The sequence below is a fragment of the Fomitiporia mediterranea genome (assembly GCF_000271605.1).
Source record: "Fomitiporia mediterranea MF3/22 unplaced genomic scaffold FOMMEscaffold_13, whole genome shotgun sequence".
Taxonomy (NCBI): Eukaryota; Fungi; Basidiomycota; class Agaricomycetes; order Hymenochaetales; family Hymenochaetaceae; genus Fomitiporia; species Fomitiporia mediterranea.
Window position 1 is genome coordinate 1482320 of NW_006760398.1, and position 20487 is coordinate 1502806.

The 20487-nt window shown below is 47.3% G+C and overlaps 5 protein-coding genes across 5 annotated transcripts in view; all 5 read right to left on the reverse strand.

The window, feature by feature from the left end:
- FOMMEDRAFT_32949 (WD40 repeat-like protein) overlaps positions 1 to 1553 on the reverse strand; it is a gene marked incomplete at both ends in the record, with an annotated part of 5198 nt that extends 3645 nt beyond the window's left edge. Inside the window, one exon of the mRNA XM_007270339.1 lies at positions 1429 to 1553. Coding sequence (XP_007270401.1) covers positions 1429 to 1553 — 125 coding nt within the window. The remainder of the gene's footprint in view (positions 1 to 1428) is intronic.
- Positions 1554 to 5287: 3734 nt separating this feature from the next.
- FOMMEDRAFT_128423 (L-glutamine D-fructose 6-phosphate amidotansferase) lies at positions 5288 to 8039 on the reverse strand. The gene is made up of 6 exons (XM_007270546.1): positions 7998 to 8039; positions 7883 to 7935; positions 7174 to 7819; positions 6331 to 7121; positions 5679 to 6271; positions 5288 to 5620 (listed from the first exon to the last, which is right to left on the reverse strand). The coding sequence occupies exons 2-6, from the start codon at positions 7922 to 7924 to the stop codon at positions 5596 to 5598; spliced, it is 2097 nt and encodes a 698-aa protein (XP_007270608.1). The 5' UTR covers positions 7925 to 7935; positions 7998 to 8039; the 3' UTR covers positions 5288 to 5595.
- A 986-nt stretch (positions 8040 to 9025) lies between these two features.
- Positions 9026 to 12121, reverse strand: FOMMEDRAFT_128427 (WD40 repeat-like protein). The gene is made up of 16 exons (XM_007270547.1): positions 11862 to 12121; positions 11777 to 11791; positions 11618 to 11723; positions 11473 to 11542; positions 11355 to 11417; positions 11239 to 11302; positions 11086 to 11170; positions 11009 to 11031; positions 10793 to 10951; positions 10670 to 10739; positions 10439 to 10611; positions 10143 to 10375; positions 9895 to 10081; positions 9697 to 9825; positions 9602 to 9643; positions 9026 to 9531 (listed from the first exon to the last, which is right to left on the reverse strand). The coding sequence occupies exons 1-16, from the start codon at positions 11988 to 11990 to the stop codon at positions 9262 to 9264; spliced, it is 1818 nt and encodes a 605-aa protein (XP_007270609.1). The 5' UTR covers positions 11991 to 12121; the 3' UTR covers positions 9026 to 9261.
- A 1324-nt stretch (positions 12122 to 13445) lies between these two features.
- FOMMEDRAFT_23206 (uncharacterized protein) lies at positions 13446 to 14249 on the reverse strand. The gene is made up of 3 exons (XM_007270314.1): positions 14032 to 14249; positions 13819 to 13982; positions 13446 to 13763 (listed from the first exon to the last, which is right to left on the reverse strand). The coding sequence occupies exons 1-3, from the start codon at positions 14175 to 14177 to the stop codon at positions 13663 to 13665; spliced, it is 411 nt and encodes a 136-aa protein (XP_007270376.1). The 5' UTR covers positions 14178 to 14249; the 3' UTR covers positions 13446 to 13662.
- Positions 14250 to 15645: 1396 nt separating this feature from the next.
- FOMMEDRAFT_23207 (uncharacterized protein) lies at positions 15646 to 19430 on the reverse strand. Its single transcript, XM_007270315.1, has 2 exons — positions 18271 to 19430; positions 15646 to 18216 (listed from the first exon to the last, which is right to left on the reverse strand). The coding sequence occupies exons 1-2, from the start codon at positions 19290 to 19292 to the stop codon at positions 16104 to 16106; spliced, it is 3135 nt and encodes a 1044-aa protein (XP_007270377.1). The 5' UTR covers positions 19293 to 19430; the 3' UTR covers positions 15646 to 16103.
- Between the last annotated feature and the right edge of the window lie 1057 nt (positions 19431 to 20487).

Sequence of the window (20487 nt, forward strand, 5' to 3'; positions counted from 1 at the left end):
CTCATTTTCGTTGTATTAGTGAAAATATAGGATACTTCATCTATTATTTTGTACTATATATCAGTTAACATCAATTGGATTACAATATATACAATTAAAACTGTTATTATTATGTGTACTATTGACTTAATATGTTTTTACGACGACTTATACTCAGTAATGATCCACAGACACATTATATAATTCATCACATTGTTATATAATTAAGTAGTTTATTATATAACTAGGTACATTATTATATAACTCAGGGTCATCCCTAATTAGGCGTGGGAGTCAGGGTCCGGGTGCGGAAAAGACGCGACTCAAATTGTGCCATCTTTGTAACCAAAGACAATATTCTTCCTGTCAGGCAAGAATGCAGCCGAATGGACACAGTCGTCGAACTGTTCGGACCAGCTGGTTATGGCCTCTCCACCTTGAAGGTCCCAAACTTGTATCAAGCCATCACATGAGTCAGAGATGATGTGCTCCCTATTGCTTGAAAATGTGACTGAATGTAACACCCGTTCACCATTGTACCCTCCTAACGGGTCCATGATTAGATGTCCAGCATCAACGTCCCAAACGCAAATCTCGCCATCATCAGAGCCAGATACAACGAGTTTGTCATTGGGAGAGAATGCGACGGAGGTGATCCGCATTTCGTGTCGTCTAAATGGGCCGGCAACGACACGCCTAGCTTCGGCATCCCGAACCTGAATTGTTCCATCACCAGAACCAGAGACAATACGTGTCCTACTGAGTGAGAATGCAACTGAGATGATCTCTTCGCCATACACTTCAAACAGACTACTTGCAATCTCTCCAACTTCAATATCCCAAACTCGAATTGTGCCATCACCAGAACCAGAGACGACGTGCTTCCCGTCGGGTGAAAGCGCAACTGAATAGACCCATCCACTGTGGCCTTCAAACGGGCCTGCAGTGGCCTCTCCGGTTTCTGCATCCCAAACACAAACCTTGCAATCTTTCGAGCCAGAGACAATGCTCTTCCCGTCAGGGGAGTATACCACCGAGGTCAACGATTCGATGTGATCTTCAGACATGGCCATAATAATCTTCCCGGTTTCAGTATCCTGAACCCGAATTTTACCCATGCTGTGACCGGAAACGATACGCTTGCTGTCTGGTGAGAATGCAACCGAGTAGACTGCTCCGTCATACTCTGCAGACGTGTATAAGTGTGCACCATCCTCAGCATCCCAAATACAAATCTCATCGTCATAAGAACCAGAGACGATGAGCGTCCCATTAGGTGAGAATGCCACTGAGTTCACCGCTTCATTGTGGAATACATACGGACCCCAGACGACCTCTCCACTTTCAGCATTCCAAACACAGACTGACTTGTCATAAGAACCAGAGATGATGCGCTTCCCATCGGGCGAGAATGCAACTGAGCTCACCGCTCCATCGTGGACTTCATACAGACCCCAGACGACCTCTCCGCTTTCGGTATTCCAAACACAGACTGTCTTGTCATAAGAACCGGAGACGACACGCTTCCCATCGGGCGAGAATGCGACCGATTGGACCCTACCCTTGTGCCCTTCAAATGGACTCGCAACGACCTGCCAGGTTTCGGCATCCCAAATTCGAATAGTGCGATCATTGGAGGCAGATACAACTCGTCTCCCGTCGGGCGAGAATGCGACTGAGTTTACGGCTCTCTCATGGTCATCTAACATCTTAATGCACGAAGTTCGAGGTTTCGTTCCTAATCGACACGTAATAACTGTAGGATGTGTCTCCGAGTAGTGTTTAGACACTGCCGATTCGTCTTTTAAGAGGGAGAGCATCGAAAGGTAGATATGAGGTGCACTTTGTGAGGTCGGCAGGGCAAAGATGTTGGCTAGCCGATAGGCATCCTTCAGAAATTCTGAAGTCTCAGATTCATTCGACTATCGATAATATTAACACCATATACTAGTAAGACGAATATCATAAACACTCACCCCTAACCACGAAACAGCAACCATAAGTGCTCTACCCGCAACGTTATTGATGTTCTTAGTCAGACTGAGCACCTCAAACCAGTACGGAAGATATTTGTACGCGAAAGCCCTCAATTTTCCCTCCCAAGTCCGGAGAGTATGGTACATCACGAAGGTGCTCGGCCCAGAACCGGCAGGTATATGAAAGGTGTGTTGGTATATTCCTTGCAATTCGGTCTTCGAGGTCGGGAACGTCATCATTATAGATAAGCGATGTTTCGAGATCGCATATGTTAAAACGTAGCATATGTTCCATGACGCCAAAGCACTGTGTAACTATAAGTCGTTTCTGGGTTTCAGTATCAACAAACCACGGCTGTTCGTCCGAGGATTTTGATGACAGAAGGTAATCTGCAAATGATGCATGGTGAAGGCGAATTGGCATCCCTGAGTCAAATGATAGAACAGACTGCAGTTTTTGTGAAGTATGAGGCTCGATTTTCCGGTTCCAAGGCCCAAGATATTGTCGATATCGCTATCACAAAGGGGTTCCTTGCTGAAAATAATCAGCCCCAAGATCTTCTGGAAGCGCTCCCGAGATTTTTCTTCCTTCCATGAGATCCCTGATTGTTCGAGTACGGAAGAATACAAGTTGTCCAGACCATTGAGCGACCGGACGCTCGTAACGAGTTCTTCAAGCTTCTCCACCTGGTCACCACTACTTGCGACCATTTTGACTGCAGTCGATGCCCAGATGAAAAGTCCATCCGCAGCGGTACTAAGGATTTTCATCATGCTATCCAATTCGAGTCCGTCTGGTACGGGGTCCGTAATTGCCTTACGCATCGCGTCATCGATGTAAGCCCGTACATCATTACGGCTTTCCATCGAACTAGGCTTAAGCCTAATTTCGTGTATGTGTGTTTGGAACGAAAGCGACCTGACAATGTCGTTTTCTGGTCGACTCGTAATGAAGAAGCGGAATTCTAGAGGAAGCTTCTGAAACTCGATTTTAAGTAACTCGAGGATCTCCCGCCGTTGTTCAGTAGTGCCACACTCGTCCAGTGCATCGAGAATAATTATTATCGGGCCTTTGACGGCGCCAATCGATGACTTGAGCGGCTCCAAAAGGAGTTTCTCGAACTGCCTTTGAGGTAAAGATCCGGTTATGTTTCTGAGCCCCTCAGCTGCGGCTATTATATTTTTTGCAAGGAGTGGCTCGAATGCTGCTAGCTGGTATGCAATCGTCCGGATTACGGAATGATGTTCGTTTTTCCCTCGTTCGAAGAAAACAAATGCTGCGAGTCGGGATTTATCATCACAGAGGTCCGTGATAGAAGCAGCAATGGTGCTCTTTCCAGACCCGGCGATACCGTTGAGCCAAAGAATATTTTCCTTGGGTGGTGAGAATAGCCATTCCTCGATTTTCTCAGATACTCCATGCGGGTATTCGGGAGGCAGCGAGCACGACTGGACGTGTCTGATTTGATTGGCTCTAGCAACATTTCAAGTAATTGAAGCCGCTGTCGCAGTTCTATGTCCGTGCATTAGTCAAGATCAACGGTGGGAATACGTGAACGTACCGATGATGTCGACTTTAACAAACGCACGAGACACGACAAGGGTTCCATGGAGGGCAACACCCGAGTCTAATGAATTTTTGAGGAAAAGCAAACGTTCCTTGTAGTTATCTATCCCCGGTCCACTGTTTATTTTCAGGGCTCGCTCTAAAAGAGAGAGAGAGAGATTAGTTTAACCAGAAATAGAGCAGATCTATGAGCATACTTATAAAGCCACCCGAGGTATACTCTTTCACAAACGTGCAGAATTCAATAGTCAGCTTCAGGAGCTCAGATATTGTATCCTGGAGCGTCTCAGCCTTATTTACCAGTGTTTTTGCATCGCTCGCAAAGCCAAATGCTTGTTGCATCAGGTCGACAAGGTCAACTAGTTTCTTATCCGTTTTAAGTTGGCTTGACACGACCTATGCACACTAAAACATGAGCTGCTTTGGAACTTTGTAAAGAAAGACACAAATATGCCGACCTTGTACAGACTGATGTTGCTTGCCATGCCAGATTCGGGAACGGGTGCACCTGGCAATTGCCGTTTGTCTAGATTCAGCAAATTTCCATACTGAGCGCCTCTCACCTTGGAACTTATGTCATCAACAGCTTTAACAACCTCATCTAACTTGCGGACAAGAGATGCAATGGTATTTGCGGTAGAATCAGCAGCATTTGCAGACCGCTCAATTTGGTTGATGTTCTGTCTTGCCGCCTCCACATCAATACCGACACGATCCTCGATATCAACGTCCTTTAGGTACAGGCAAATTGTACCAATAGGAATAGTTGTTATACACAGACCGCCAGACGAAGCGACGAGCTCTAAGTCGGCTATATCTGACTGTGAGCCCGCGAATAGTTTAATTATGGCAATTAACACATACTTACCTTCCCCAGTAATGCATCTTCCTAGTAACTCCTTGATCGAAATGCTGGCACATCCAATCTGGAGATTGTGCACTTCACACTTATACATACGATGCTTTCGTTCCTCTGTGATATATACATTGAGAGTATCTGATTCGTCATCAGACAAACTGTCAAAGTGTTGAGAAAATATGAAGCAGTAGGGTTGGCTTCTCTCACAACGTAAAGGTGGCATTTGATGCAGGCGGTTCATCTTCTCAGATCAGCCTGGTCTTCCCCACTACTGTGACTTTACCTAATTTCACCTTCACATACAAACCTGGTGGCCATGACCTGTGCTGAAGGCCTGTGATTCGCCTAACTAGACTGAAAGATCAGACAAGGTAAAATAGAGCAAACAGCAAGCGAACCCTCCACTGAGTAGTGTTTGGTGTTGCACATGATAGTGGAAGGGGGCTAAGGGCAACCTTCCTATCTACAACATCATCTTCGCCTTAAGTATGGGTGCTAGCTCTACCATACACAGTATGGCACCAGTTCAACAGTTCACCACAGGTGCACTGGTCATTTATTAATATCTTCAAGGGCCATGCGAAAGAAACATCCAGTTTGTTCTCTTCACAATTGCCAGGTGCAAGCCTTGCAGCCTAATTTGTGTAATTGCGAGGGCGGCTATCGACCCCTGGTGAGCATGTGTGATGGCACTGGTTTGTCATAGAACACTGGAAGTCGGTGTTGTTCTCAACACCAGGACCATAACACTACTAACTGGGAGTAGTGCGAACTGACTCGTGGACTCGATGTGGAGTGGAAATTGTCGATTGCTCAGTTTGCTGTGCGAACCATCGTTCTTCCTTCCTTTCTCGCCCTGATGAAAAAACATAAGAATAATTTGCATTTTTAGTCGTTCAACGATGTGTCATTTTGATTTCTATGCTATCATTATACAGGTATTCTCGCCACCTATAGACGATCAAGAGCTACACTACGAGCGAGAGAATAAGGTCCGTTCACGGGCCCATGGAACCCGAGGTCATACACGCAGTTTTGTTCAAAGCGTTCATTATTCGGAACTGCAATAGGGGGGAGTTGAGGAAGGATTTGAGGAAGTCTGGGGTACGAGAAAGGTAAACCGAGTGTCCGGAACAAAAAAGGTACAGGATTGTTCACGAGTTCGAAAGAATCCGCGACGTGTCGTCCCTATTTTGGGTTTTACATCCCGCCGTTTATTCAGTCGTGACGGATTTCGCCCTGTAAATCCACAGTAAGCAACGCTATAATAATTATGATACGACGCAATGACACATACAAGTTCCTTGGGAAGTCAACATCAAATCCATTCTTGATGGCAAGGTGGTAGCTGAGCAACTGAAGCGGGATAATGTTGAGAATACCCTGCAGACAATCGGCGGTCTCAGGTACGCGGATCGTCTTTGCATCTTTGGGCATGGTCGTGTCGTCCTCATTGCAAATAATAATCGGCTGAGCCTTGCGTGCGGTAATTTGTGCGAAAGCGTTCTTCACTTTCGGGTAAAGGGAGTCACGCGTCATGATGATGATCACTGGCATGTTCTCGTCGATGAGCGCAAGAGGTCCATGCTTAAGCTCTCCAGCAAGAATGCCTTCGGAGTGCATGTAACTGATTTCCTTGATCTTGAGAGCACCTTCAAGACATGTGGCATATTGAAGTCCACGGCCGAGAATGAGCAGCGACCGCGAGTTTGCAAGTTGACTAGTCGCAAGTTGCTGAAGTGTCTTGTCGCTTTCGAGCACGCTCTTAATCTGGCCCGGAAGTGCATGCAAGCCGTCGATGATCTGTTTACGACGCTCAGTAAGTGACAGACGGTCTTCCGAGAGTTGGATAGCCATCATCAACAAGACAATGTACTGTGAAGTGTATGCCTGTCGGAAAGCATCGTTCGTTAATGACGTGTATCGAGACAGATAGAAACAACCCTCACCTTCGTTGAAGCAACACCGATTTCCGGCCCGGCGTTGATGTGTACCCCACAGTGCGTTTCCCGAGAAATCGTAGAACCGACAGTATTCACTACACCAATGCAAAGCGCACCACGTTCAAGGCAGTAGCGGAGTGAAAGGATTGTATCTGCGGTCTCTCCACTCTGGCTGAGGAAAACGCAGACATCGTCACGGAAAATCGGGGTCTTACGGTCCAAGAAATCCGATGCAAGCTCCACGGAGACCGGAATCTCAGTGAGTTCTTCAAAAATGGCACGTGTCGCAAGGCACGAGTGATAACTCGTTCCGCATGCAATGAACACGATACGTCTGCCACGACGGATGATAGGAAGGTATTGACGCAAGCCGCCAAGAGTGATTTTATGATTATCGAAGTTGACGCGTCCACGCATAGTGTTCACGACAGATTCAGGCTGTTCGTAGATTTCCTTTTGCATAAAGTGGTCAAACTTGCCCTTCATAATCTCCGCAATCTCGATCTCGAGTGTCTCGATCGAACGAGTGGACGCAGCCTGCGAAGGCGACTGCGAACCATCGTCACGACGACGGAGACGGTGGATGTGCAGCTCACCAGACGCAATGTGCGCAATGTCATCATCCTCAAGATAAAGGACGCGCTTAGTGTGCTCAACAATCGCAGACGCATCGGATGCGATGAAAAACTCGATCGGTTGAGGAAGTCCATCCTCCGACATGAAAGCACGTGATTGAGACCGGAAGATATGGGAGTTAGACGGTGGAGCAAGAAGTTTCGTAGGCGAAGTGGGCGCAACTGGGAAATAATTAATATGGATGATAGATGCACTTGGTATGATATGGCTCACTCAGGTCGGGCTTCACATCTGATGGATCACCGGAGAATTCCACATCAACGAAGTCCACCTTCAACTTTTTCTCGGTCTTCACACCGATCAAAAGGGGAGAACCACGGCGAGCAGTGACAAGCTCATTGGGATAGTGGATCGACTTGAAAACGAACGCGAAGGAACCCTCGAGCTCCTTCAAGACGGTCTTGACAAGGTCGGTGAAGCTAATGCGTCTATCCGGTTGCGAGTCATAGATGTACTTCGTCAGAATCGCAACGGCTTCCGTATCCGTTTCACTCTCGAACTTATACCCACGCTTTTGGAGGACGAGACGGAGCTCAGCACAGTTAGTGACGATACCATTGTGGACGAGTGTGAACTCGGCACTGGGATCTGAACGGAGAGGGTGGCAGTTGATGACAGATGGAACACCGTGCGTTGCCCAGCGAGTGTGAGCTATGGAGACTTGGGACACGAAAGTCTTGGCCGTGTCCATCTTGGCTTCTGCAATGCGCTTGCGCAGACCCGCAACTTTACCGACCTCCTTGAAAAGGAGCGTTTCAGTGGGCTTGTCGCCATCAATACCTATGCCAGCGGAATCGTAGCCTCGATATTCGAGACGAGAGAGACCATTGCAAAGAGTCTCGCAAATGCATTTGCGGTCCTGTTGAGGTGCACGAGATTGTCAGTTGGTCTCGAACGTTGGGTAGCAGTACGCGTGGCATACCTTCTCGACCAAATAATTAGCGTAGGCAAAGATTCCGCACATCGTGATTGATTCTACCGCACTGTCAGCTCTACATACTACGGACCTGAGCATAAAGGATGATGAAAGGACTCACCTTGTTCGTGAAAGAGAGACGGAGATGATAATAATGATGGATGGTGAACACGACGTGAGCGGCGAGCGCGTATTTAAGCGAAGGATATCTGACGTTACGTGACCAAACGTAATTGTCACACGTGCATACACACAGGTTCGCTTATTTTGATTTTCGATACTTTGCACTGCTTCCGTGATCTGCTACACTGCTATAAAAACGAGTATCTGATTCATTTGTTTCATCTTGGGCATTTGCTGTGCCAGAAGATACATCTCCAACGTTACAGGAAGAAAGCGATGAAGAAAAGGTATCGGCAATGATTCGGCATAATATCGAGGCTGGCCGCTGATTTTGCTTTCCACAAGATTCAAGTACCTAAGTTCACCAGCGGAAAGGATTACTCGCATCGTGCTCAGGACTGGGGCTTCGATATCTCACTGGCGGCGAGGCGTCTCCGAGTAGCCCCTCCAATCGCGGTGCTGATCGACCTCCGACCTACACACCCCTCTCTTTTTCCGTGGGCAGTTTTGTGGAGATCTCAGAGAAGTGGCCGTTCTATCTTCAGATCAAGTGAACAAAACCCCGTGCCCGCCCTGAAATTTGCACTGCGATTGCTTCCAAGATGTGCGGCAAAATCCTCATGATAGGAAATTACACGGACCGCCGAAGTTTTGAAGTTCTCTCTCAGACTCTCTGGCATGCACATGCAGTGCATGCCAGGCATTGCTCGGCTGATTTTACCTTAGATGAGTGCAAAGCTAAGCTGATGGTCACCGCAAGGGTTAAGCATCCTAAGCAGTTTCATTCTTACAAGTTCTTACAAAATTACAAGGACTAGGTATCCAGTTCCAGTTCCATAACAGTCATGGCGCTCGGATACTCCGAGCATGTGTGATTGAAATGGTAACCTCGAGCAAATCTCAGAACACATACAGCGTTTCGTTTTGCGCAATCACAAATTGCGATTAGGTTCACACCCTGGATCAAATAGTCTACTCAGCGCACGTTCGGGCGGTAATTTTGGACGCTCAAAGGAACCAGATTTGAATTATCACTCAATTCATGTGGCCGATCGGTTCTTCTCGCTAGGGAGTTCTGAGCCGGAACTTACATAAACCCACTATTACACGTACTATACATTGTGTTCAATGTCCTCATTTTCAGCTAAACTTTCGTATTCTCTTTCTTCCATGCCCTTACCCTAAGCTTTCCTACTTCGTGGCGGCGGCCGTCTACGTACACGTATATCGATCAAACTCAAGAACGTCATCCTTGTCAACTTTCATGCCTGCAGTATCACCTCCCATATGCGCACGCAGCCATCGGCACCCGCGGTAGCTAATTTGCCCTTATCCTTGGAAGCTTCAAGCCATGCCACGGCATTGACGCCACCAGGTCCTGCGTGCCGAATCGGCACGTTCGTCAACGGATTGGCAACAGACCAGACGAAAACGTGCGTGTCGAGCGAGCCTGAGGCAATGTGCGTCCCCGTAGGTGCCCAAACGAGCGAGTTGACGCGCGAAGCGTGATTTGTCCATCGAGATTCGATGGCCTTTGAGTTATGTACGCATGTATCGATCAATATGCTGTATTCTCGGAAGTAATTGTCGAGAAGAACTTGCCTTCTTTTCTGTGACGTCAAACAAAATGATCTTTCCAGTTGCCTACAGTTTCTCATTAGTATATGAATCGTAGCACACAAAGAAGATCGACCTACGTCTCCGGACACTAGAAGCTTCCCATCGGGCGAGAACGCCAATGTGAGAGCAGGTCCGCGCGGAGTCTCGAGGACACCGTCTTCTTTCAACTCTTTCCCGTTCCATGAATAGAGATGGATTTTGTTGTCCTATTCAAAACCCAATCAGTTAAATCTTCTTGTATGATCTTCTGAGCGCGGCCCATGACGTGGACCTACCCCTCCTCCGACCGCAACGAGTTTTCCGGTGCTTGCAATACCATTCGCCTGGTATTTCACGGGAAGCTGTGCAACACGCTGGTTGGACCGGAATCCTTCAATTTTATCCGCTTCGGAGACAAACGTCGTCCCTTCATCCGATAACGCCAGAGCTTTTGCTTGTGATTGCAAATTCGTTGAAGCTTCGCTTGAATAAGCAAAACAATAATGAGCGCATATAGTCAGGTTTGGCGGGATATTCAACATACGTCATGCTCTTCGCATCTGGGCTGATTTCCTTCAGTGCATTGTCGATTCCGACACTGTACGTGTTCTCTCCAGCGCTAACAATGCTGGTCACGAGACTCAAGTGACCAGTACCGGATACAACTTGAGCATCACCGTTTGCAATATCGTATGAAAGGAGTCTACCATCCGCCGTGCCGGCAATAAATGTTCCGGACGCTGTGAGCGTCGCAGCTGTAATGGTTTTTTGTGGGCCCTAATGTTGCCACAATCATTAGAACAGTCCCTGTTTCAATAAAGCTGTGTGTGTTGCACGAACGATGAGCAAATGGGCAGGTCCATCGCCCTTTCGCTGGTCAAAGACGTTGACAATGCCTGACATGGAGAGTGATACTATGTCCCCTTCAGGACCCCATGCATTCCCGACTTGCTGATTTTGCACGCCTGTACCGACTGTCCATGTTTGAACCGTTAACTTTCTCTCGACATCCCCTGAAAATCGTTTTGTAGTCGGGAAGTTTTACATATTGAAGCATTCAGGCCAGCTTACACAATTTGACGGTTCCATCCAAGGAAGACGTAGCAAGATTCTTGCTATCAGGACTCCAACTCGCTGCCATCTGTAACCATCATCAGCCAGTGACAGTTAACGATCATAGTCTGTACAGCTTACAATGCTACCCTTATGCACTTCTCCACTACACTCCCCAAGCGGTTCTCCAGTCTTCCCCTCATACAAGAAAACTTTACTATCGGAACCAACGCTAGCAAAGTGGTCTCCATTTGCCGAGTATCTGACGTCCTGTACGAATTTTGTATGTGTCTTTATGGTCTATGATTTTGTTTATAATTCAATCTTTACAAAAAATATGACCATATAACTGCTCACTTTTTCGTACTTGAATGGGACGCCTGCCGATAAGAAGTTTAGATTGCAAGAACGAAGGTACTGGACGGATCTCCTACCTGTATGAAAGACAATAGTACAATCATCGGATGCAGTAACTGCGCGGAACGGTCGTTGATGTCGGATGGATACGGCGTTGATCACCTGGGAATAATAATAATAAATAGATAAATAAGAAGATAAAGTCAAACAGAAACTGGATGTAGTATCACCTTCGTATGTCCAGCGATCTCTCCAGTAGAAGATCCCGTCTCGACCATGAAAGCTTTACCAAAGCTAAAATATGTTCAATCAAAGAGCAGCGTTACTTAAAAGATTCAACGCATACGTTTCCCTGCCATCTCCAACAGCAATAATGCGTTGGCTGTCTCCATCCCAAGCCAGATCATTCCTGGAGAAACAAGTTCACATTACCAACTCAGAAGCTCCACTAGAAAGTGACTTACACCTTTCCACTAATAGCGGGTACTTCACGTTTTAGGATATTTTCTTCCCCTAGTGTGTCCCATACTCTAACTATTCGGTTTCGGAGTTTAAATACATATATTTGCCCTATTGTTTAATCGTAGGTGAAAAGGAAGTGCTGCGCACCTGTACCAGCCGTATCTGCAGAGGCGCAGTAATACCCAGAGGGAGAGAATCTTGCGACAGTAACATTCCGAGAGTGACCGGAATACGCTTTTGCAGCCGATGGATTCTAGGTACCCAGTATTCATACCATATCCCAAGTCATCTAGTGTATTCTCATACCTTAAGATCACGAATCTTTACACACAAAATCCAGTAACCCTTCACAATCAGAGTATATGCGCAGGAACGCAGGAGAAAGACGTACAATCACGGTTCTCCCATTAGCATATATTAGCTTATTATCCTTGCTGATGTGAAGCTTTGTTGATGCGCCTCGATCGGTATTCGGGTTGGCAGGAAACAAGGACGTGAGAGTGAATAGAGGGGGTGCCATCGCGGTCCTGTCGCGTTGTAGATGAGAGCTGATCTGGAGTGATTCTGTTATTTCCGAATCCTGCTGATTACAGAGCACTTTTGTCCGTTATGGAGACGCTTCAAAATGTAATACGGGTGGACACTTGAGGTCGATGCTATGAGGACTGAACGGTTCAGAAGAATCAGAGCAAACTCGAGAATAATTTCAATGAAGCGCAGCGGCACGTGAATCGCGTTTGCCACATGATCCTAAAATAACAAAATTAAATAAATGATACCCTTTTAAGATCTGTCACCATGACATCTACATTACAATAAAACATCAAGCGCCTTTGTGGATCAAATCGACCCATCTTTCAGTTCGAATGTCAGGCTGTACTTTCAGCTCGACGGCCGCTTTGCAAAGTCCAGCAGCCGCCCGCTTATGCCTCGCCTCTAGAGTCTCGACCACCCATATGTATTCATAGATAGACCTAGTAGAAAAAGGCCCATCCATGTCATGTAGCTCTCACGTCGAACCGATCACGCTCCAAACTCCGGAGAACTACATCCCCGCGGCCAGGTGAAGGACTTCATCGTACGACGCACGCTCCATCATGATATTATTTGGCAGTATGGCAAGCGGAAAGAAATGTGAACTCTGCATTTAAAACATCGCCTTAAATACCGTTGAGTAAAGTCAGTCTGTGGCATGTCGTTTTAAATGAAGAATTGAAAGCCTTTGAATTTAAGTTTCTGTGACAAACGAAATGGACCCAGGTTGCTTTCCGAAGTGCCTTTATTACTACATCATAGTTCGTCTTGCTGACGAGAAGCTTCGTGTTTATGCCATAATTCCAGATGTTGAAAATTTCCCTTCTAGCTTACTGAAGTGGACTATCCCCGATGACAAGAACTGCTGGTTCCCCCCTTGGTTCCCCTCCATGTCCACCTGACTGCACGTTGATAAGTGCCCCAAGCGACACAAGGCAATGTTTCAGGACGGCCCAATGAAGTTCAATGGTCTTGTCGAAATCCTCCGCTCGTCCGTGCTGCTTAAATCCAGTTCTCAGGAAAGACGCAGGGCTACTCAATGAATCAGAACGATCACGCTCTTTGCAGAACTCAATTGGCTTCTCAGCGTCTGCTGTATAGGAGGCACTGCTTGTGGGTAGCTGACAAGGCTGATTACGGGATGAATGTTATCTTTTGATCCGTGTCCAATCGAAGACATATCAATCAAGTCATAGAAAAGACCCAAGCTATTTCATTACCTCCAGGTATTATATCTATTCTTTAATATGCTTGTACCTCTAATAGTTAACTTTAACTTAAATATATCTAAACAATCTGCTTAAGATGTCTGAAAAATATGACCAATATGCTGTATTCGTATAAGATGTATACAGCCTGTACCGTAAACAGGCCGTACTACTTACTGTACTGTATACGCCTCAAGTTCTGAAAATACGCGTCGTATTATATAGGCTGTCTCTTTATATTGTCCGCGTTTAACAGCCTGTAGGTGTGGTGACGAGCTACAATCCACCATAGCTTATTGGCTGCGTAACAACAATCTGTGATATACGGATGACAGTAGGATACTACAAGAATTACTGACTGCAGTCCGGAACCAAGTCACAATTCGGACCGAAAAGGGACACAAAACAGGGATAACCACTGAACATAAGATTAAGACCTTGCCTCATCTGCTAAAGACCCGTAATGTAAAATAGGAGGCGGATCATCAAATCGGTACGATGTCCGTTGTCCGGTTGTCCGTATGCCTGTAGAAGAGCTCCGTATTGTGCCACTTGAAAGAATTTGAGCCATTGCTCAGCATGCGAAATGAGAAATATGATGCTCACTCGTTAAATTAAAAAATTCATCGGCAGTGTGCGGAAATGGTACATTTCCTGGCAACTGCTGTAGGCCTTGACACGGTAGACGAGCCAAATTCGGTCTCTCGTCAAGGTCTCCTCCCCAATGAATTGCACGCTTATTTTGCTCTCGTGCCTGATACAACTTGAATCTGATAGTTTGATTAGAAACGGAAGGCGGATGCAAACAGAATGGCTTACTCGTAGATATCATCGATATCAGCCATCCCGTCGTGAGCTATGCCGGCAAATTCTTGACTAAGATTGTTGAGCGCGTTTGACAAATTCACTGTTTCCTGGGCTATTTCTTCTACTCGGCCAAGCGGAATGAGCCGGTGTTGTTCCATATCCCGTGTTCAGGTTTAGCAAGGACAATGTGTAAAGATGCAACTCACAACAGCACTCGTCGCCAAAGTGCGTTTGGGTGGCTGACCACCAGGCCAGATTGAGATTGAAACAGAATTTTGTCAGTGCAGCCACAATATTACTTAATCCGAGACTGTGATTATGTAAGACGAGATGCCCTTCTAATTGTGAAAGAAATTAATCACGACGATATGCTTGAACTAAAAATAGTGTGCACAACACGTAGTTTCTCTGGATTCCATACATACTGCACCTTTGTGTATGGGTTCAACTATCATCAAACTCTGTGAAAGTTGGGTCGGCAAGCCTCACACATCAATGATCACACAGTGTGTCCTGCTCGATGCTATCGCTGTAGTCTTAGAACTCCATATCTACGGGGTATGGACAACAGGTACGTCCTTCCGGGAGGGGGGTGAGTGTATCGCATCAAAATTCGCAGTGGTTGATCACAATGACTGGAGTCTCTGAAGCTGCTTGCTGCAGTGTCTTAGACGGCATAGCTGTAAGAAAGCTCTCAAACGCGGGGAATTTGTCGTATTCCTTTGATAATCTTCTCTTGCTCATTAGACAGCTACCTCTTCAATTCGAACATCTTGTCAAATGATTGCTACCCCGTTGCACGTTGGACGCAAGTTGACTACTACCATTCATGATTCATCCATGAACTGGTCCAAGACAGCATGATGTAAGTTCAATGGCCTTGTCGAGGTCTTCCGCTCGTCCGTGCCGTTTAAATCTAGTTCCCAGGTAGGGAAGAAGCAAGACCACCCAAAGAATCGGAACGATCAGAATGACATTTCAGGTGAAAGTCTACTGGTTATCCTCCAAAGGATTCGGATAGCTTTCAGTATGAAGTTCAAGTGCAGCACAACTATGAATGATGGGAGTCATAGCATGAATCATGATGAGACATATCGAGGTCGTCTTTTTTCCCTGATTGTATATACTTTGCTCAGTATCTGCGACTCTGCGTGCAAATAGACAGTGCATATGAGATCTCGATTTTGGCCCACTTGGTACTGAGTTTGCCATGTGGACTTTGAATTACAGCCACGCTTTTCAATAGGTTCAATTAAGCATATATATAAATATATAAAATTGGACTTATCTTCTGCTCTAGAGTCTGGTTGTGCCTTCTAGGCCATAGGTCTGAAATTTTGAAAATTCTGAAATCATCTTTGCAATTACTCTTTGGTCCCAAAACACTTGAGCTGTAAAAGCCTACCTATAAGACATGGACAAACGTCCAATACCATGGTAAGCAAATCAAACTGACTCAGACACGACGAACGCTATCTGTGCTGGGACCCGGTACGGTAGCTCGTATCCGGGATAGAACGTGGGGGTTGAGGGCAGAAAAATCTTCTGAAGATGGGACGCATAAGCATTTCATCAGCCAACGCTGAAGTTATGACACCGGTTCGATACTATGAGGGAAATTAAATATTAAACTAATATAAGTCTCATAACGTTAACAAATCAGGAAGACGCCAATTCTGAAAATTTGAAGGTATCATATAACGAAAAACGGGCTTAGGTAGCGCAGTCCGATGTATGTGGCGAATAATTGTATCCTAGGTCTCCAGCAACTAAATGTCCAGTACGAAACACAAGCATTAAGAGAAGTTGGTGGGAAGGAAGACAATAAGAAAAATTTGAAGGGGTATACTATCGCAGAGAAAAAATGCAAGAATGATTCAGTCGATAATGCTAATATGCTCGGATGAGCAATGAGAGAAAGAAAAATTACAAACTATGGTCAAACGGTTGACAAACTGAAACACTACAAGTGAAGCAAGCATGGTATATTTTAGGGAACGTGAGCATGGAAAACGTTGTGACAAACAACTGCTTGCAAACTGCAAGACGTGAACAGGACAAACCAGTCACAGATAGACAAATAATCACTCGCGAACCGCACCAATACGAGCCCAAAACATGTCCTCGCGCAGACGTACAATCTCCTTCCACGTACGCTCCTCCCAAGTTGCTTCACCAACAAAATTCTTCGATGGATCTTCCTCACTTGCTCTTTTCTCCTGTTTCCCATTGACCATGTTCTTCTTCTCGGGCGTTTCACGACGCGGGCGATCTTGTGTAGCCTCCATGCGCCCATCATCATGCTTGTCACCAAAGTCAGAAACCGATCCGTGTGATGTATGATCTGCGCGACGTGGTGGGATGGGAGGACGTGAAGCGTCTACGCTGACTCTAGTTTTGGTTGACTCCTCTACCTTCGGACCTTCAGTGACTGTATCTTTGTGTCCATTTCTATTTTGGTCATCGGCGGGTGAAGCACTTGCTGAAGCATCCTTCTCATCAGCTGAGCCGGATGAGGAAGGAGGAACAGTCTGCCCACTTGGCGGGGGCGGACATGCCCTACGTGCAGCTGCTCTTCGCGGGACAGGAGGAGCTCCTCCAAGAGGTGCGGGAGATGCAGCTCGCGAAGGTGGTCTACTTCCATCCGCGTGAACATTCAACGGAGAGATAGGCACACCTCCAGACATGTGCCTTGCGTGAGTCCTAATCGGCGTTGCTGGTGTACCGGGCCGAGAGTCCGGAAGAGGTACTGAACGAGGTGAACGCGGTGGAGGCGGAGAACTCAAGCGTTTCGGATGCGGTGAAGGCGAACGTGGAGGAGGTGACATGGAGTTTCGCGCTTTCGAGCGCGGTGAGTGACGGGGTGAATGCGGTGTCGACGGGCGAGCATGAACGTCTGTCGCAGTGTCAGACTTTGCTTCTGCTGCAGCCGAGAAAGAGGCAGGTAAAAAACCAATCTCTTCGACGGGCGTGCTGAACTCCTCGCCTGCCATGCTCGGAATCGAAGAAGCTTGACTATTTGCATGAGCGAGTTGACTCGCGCCTAGCGTCGGTCTAGGGCCGGGACTCGTTGACCTTGAGCGCGGTGTTTCAGATTTCGTTGCATTTTGCGTAAGAGAGTAATCTTTGTTCGACTCCTCGGTCGAATTAGCATTATTTTCTTCTTCCTTCTTGGCTGCGTCTCCTCCAACCTTTTCATGGCTCGTGTCCTCGCTTCCTGTCGTTCGCCGCCCAAGACTACGACGTGGCAAAGGAGGTGGGACCGTCACCTTAAGGGGTTCCGGCGTTGGCCTTGTCTGTCCTGTAACGTTCTTCAGTACATTCTCAACAGACTCTTCCTTCTCCTTGTTGTCCTGAGCAGGCGACGAAGGCTGGCTCTGATTGGGAGTAGAACCTCGCAAAGCACCGCTCGCCATACCCCACAACGCACCCACGCTACTGGTCACCTTTGATCGACGACGAGGAGGAAGAGGCGGTGCAGCCTCCTTTTGCGGTGGAGCGGGTCCAGCCAAAGTCGGTGTACTGGAATTGTTGGCGACGCTGTTTACAGAATAAACACTAGCGGAAGATAGTGACGGAGGCGCATGGTGTGCTAATTCTTCCTCCCAAACGCGGTCAACAACGCCAGCGCGGATGAATGCCCACAGGGAACATGTCGTCCTAAGGCGTGCCAAGCACCATCCGGAATTACAGAGCGGATAACTTGTTGGTCGCTGTGTCTGGCTGTGTTGAGATTGGCCATAGCTAGAGGGGGGATGCTGAGCTGTTTGCGTTTGCGACAGGCGGAAGACATAAACTGTCATTGAACTCGCATGCGTCGGGGTGGAGGGAGTAGATGCATCTCGTGGCGGAGTCAATGGAGGGGAAGGAGCAGCACTGGACAAGGGATTTTTGAAAAGCGTTGAGGACCAGATATTTGAAGAGCTGTTTCGGGTCAAGGAGAGTGGATGAGTCGGTGGGGGTGGCATTCCACCGTCAGCGGACTTCGGCGGAAAGATGTGCATCCCACACAATGCACAAGAGATGCCGGATTGAGAGCCAGCAATCATTGATTGTATGCCCGATGTGGACTCAGTTAGAAGACCATTGATGGACATAGGTTCAATGGTGAGCTGCCCGCTGTGGATAGCGGAAAGCACTGAGCGACGTGAAAGCCAATTCAGCGACGGCGCGAAATCTAGTCGAACGGTCGGGTCTCTGTGGATGTACTTCAGCATACACACTTCATTTTGATAAAACGTAGTAACTCACGAATCCTCCGTTTGTATCCGTGCAAGGAAAGGTAACGGCAACAATGTTGATATATGCGGAGGGTTTACAGTCGAATGCCGAATAGACCGTAAATGGATAATGAATTGCACAAACTCCTGATAAGGAGCATGCAAGGAAAGAAGTTTGACAGACGTCGCCGCGAGGATTGGCGTACGCTCAACGAACTTTCCCTTTTCCATAAGGGTCCTGAGTCTCGATATCTCGTCAGAAGTCCGGTCCTTCTCTTCGCGCAGAGTTTGCATCTGGGATTGCATAACAGCAACGGCTTCTTCCGCGCTCTTGAGTGCCATCTCCGCCTCCGTGACCTTACGCTCACTCATAGAGCGTTCGAAGCGTGCTTCCGCAACCATGGTATTCGCTTGGTCAAAGAGACTCGCACTCAGATCATCGAGTTCTTGTTCGATATTTTGTCGGGCGGATTCTGCCTGGCCACGAGCTGCAGCTTCCGCAGTTGCACGTTCCATGAGACGGGTAAGCTCAGAGGTGACGTGTGCTTTCTCAACATAAAGCCCGGTATTCAGGGCAGCAAGATGTTGAGCACGCTCGATTTCAAGGCTGGATATTTTGAGAGAAGCAGCACGTGCACTAGACGAAGCGACATGGAGTTCATCCTCGAGGTCAGAGACACGATCGTATGATTTGACGAGTTTCCCATTTAGCTGGGAAACTTGAATGATGAGGTCGGTGACCTGTGCTCGGAGGCTTGTAATGACCTGCGCCTGCGCATCGTCTTTGTCCGTATCACGTTCGCGGGGTTCTGACATGACCTTTTCGTGGAGAGTTGGAGAACTGCTGACTATGGTACTCGCCGCGGTTACTGGTGTTGACACTGATGGGGCGATGTCTATGTCGTCATGAATGCCATTGGCGACTGTGGCCATATCAAAGGGCAATGGCAGCGGCGCTGGACGACGCTTGCGCCGTAGCTTGTTGCAGTGGGACTTGTTGCTGGCAAGAGTGACCGAGCTCAAATTCCAAGTGGACAGAGTGAGCACGGGCATCGTGCCGAGTCGCGCGTCCTATTGATGACGTAAGCTGCTCTGCTCCCAGACGTTACGTCGTAACTCGTTGACGACAGGGATCTTTTCCAATTTGCAACCAGAAAAATTGTAGCACAGAGTGCTTAGCTGTAGCGAGCGAGGCGAGGTTGTGTAAAGCCTGCATTTTTCGTTCATCCTCTACTCTCCTTTATGTGCTGCACGATGGTGCCTCAAGGCTCGCCGAAATACAAAGGTTCGGCTTACACACAATGGCACCCCCTCGCCGTCCTTTAGCCTCATGGCTCCTAGCTCTAGTCGGCTTATCCACCCTTCTCTCATTTCCATCATCAAGTATTCTATCTCGGGATCCTCCATTGCGTCTAGAATGCCGCGATTGCATCCCTTTGTTCCTTAGAACCCTTGGCGTCACCCTTCCATCACGCGGTCCGCCTCGTTTCACGCCATGAGCTTTATTTTCAGGTCCTGACGATCTGAGGAGCTGCACTCATCCGAATAACGCGTTTATATTGTCCGGAAGAAGCGTGATGGAGGCGCTCTGAATACGCGTGCATTGCCTATGCTTAGAACATGCACTCCTTCATCACGTTTGGGGTCTCGCCATGCGATTTGTTGAAAGAACATCGAAATGCGCAATACGAGGATTCGACGCACAAGTTCGTCACTTTGGACAGTTATTTTCTGTCTAGGTGGGGCAAAGCCCTGTCATTTCTAGATAAAAGCTCCTCTCAAGCCTGTTCCAGCCCGAGTTCCGAATTTCCGAGTAAGTAATCAGGTTCTATTGCCCCCTTTCGGAAGAGGTTCGTGATTGAATTTACACCCATTCCAGGTCCATCCTAATTCAGACAACTTGTCGCGCGAGATGCGCATGGCCTAAAGATGTATGCAAGCAGGAATGAAAACGCATGTATAGGCTATACTTAGAACAAGAACACCTCCACCACTTTGAGGTGCTGCGATTTAAATGATCGACAAGCTCCGCGCAAGTCGATCATATCAATTCTTTGCAGTTGCGAGGAAGCTCGGCATCACCTCTTTTAGGGTGTTCTGTAAGCCGAGCTTCCTCGCAACTCGCAACACGCAAAACAATTGAGATGGGCTATTTGATACAAGTAAACAAAGCACAAGGCAATCACCTTTCTGAATGAGACGGTGAATTGTGGGGGCAATTTATTCTGATCACAATTGCCTTACCAGG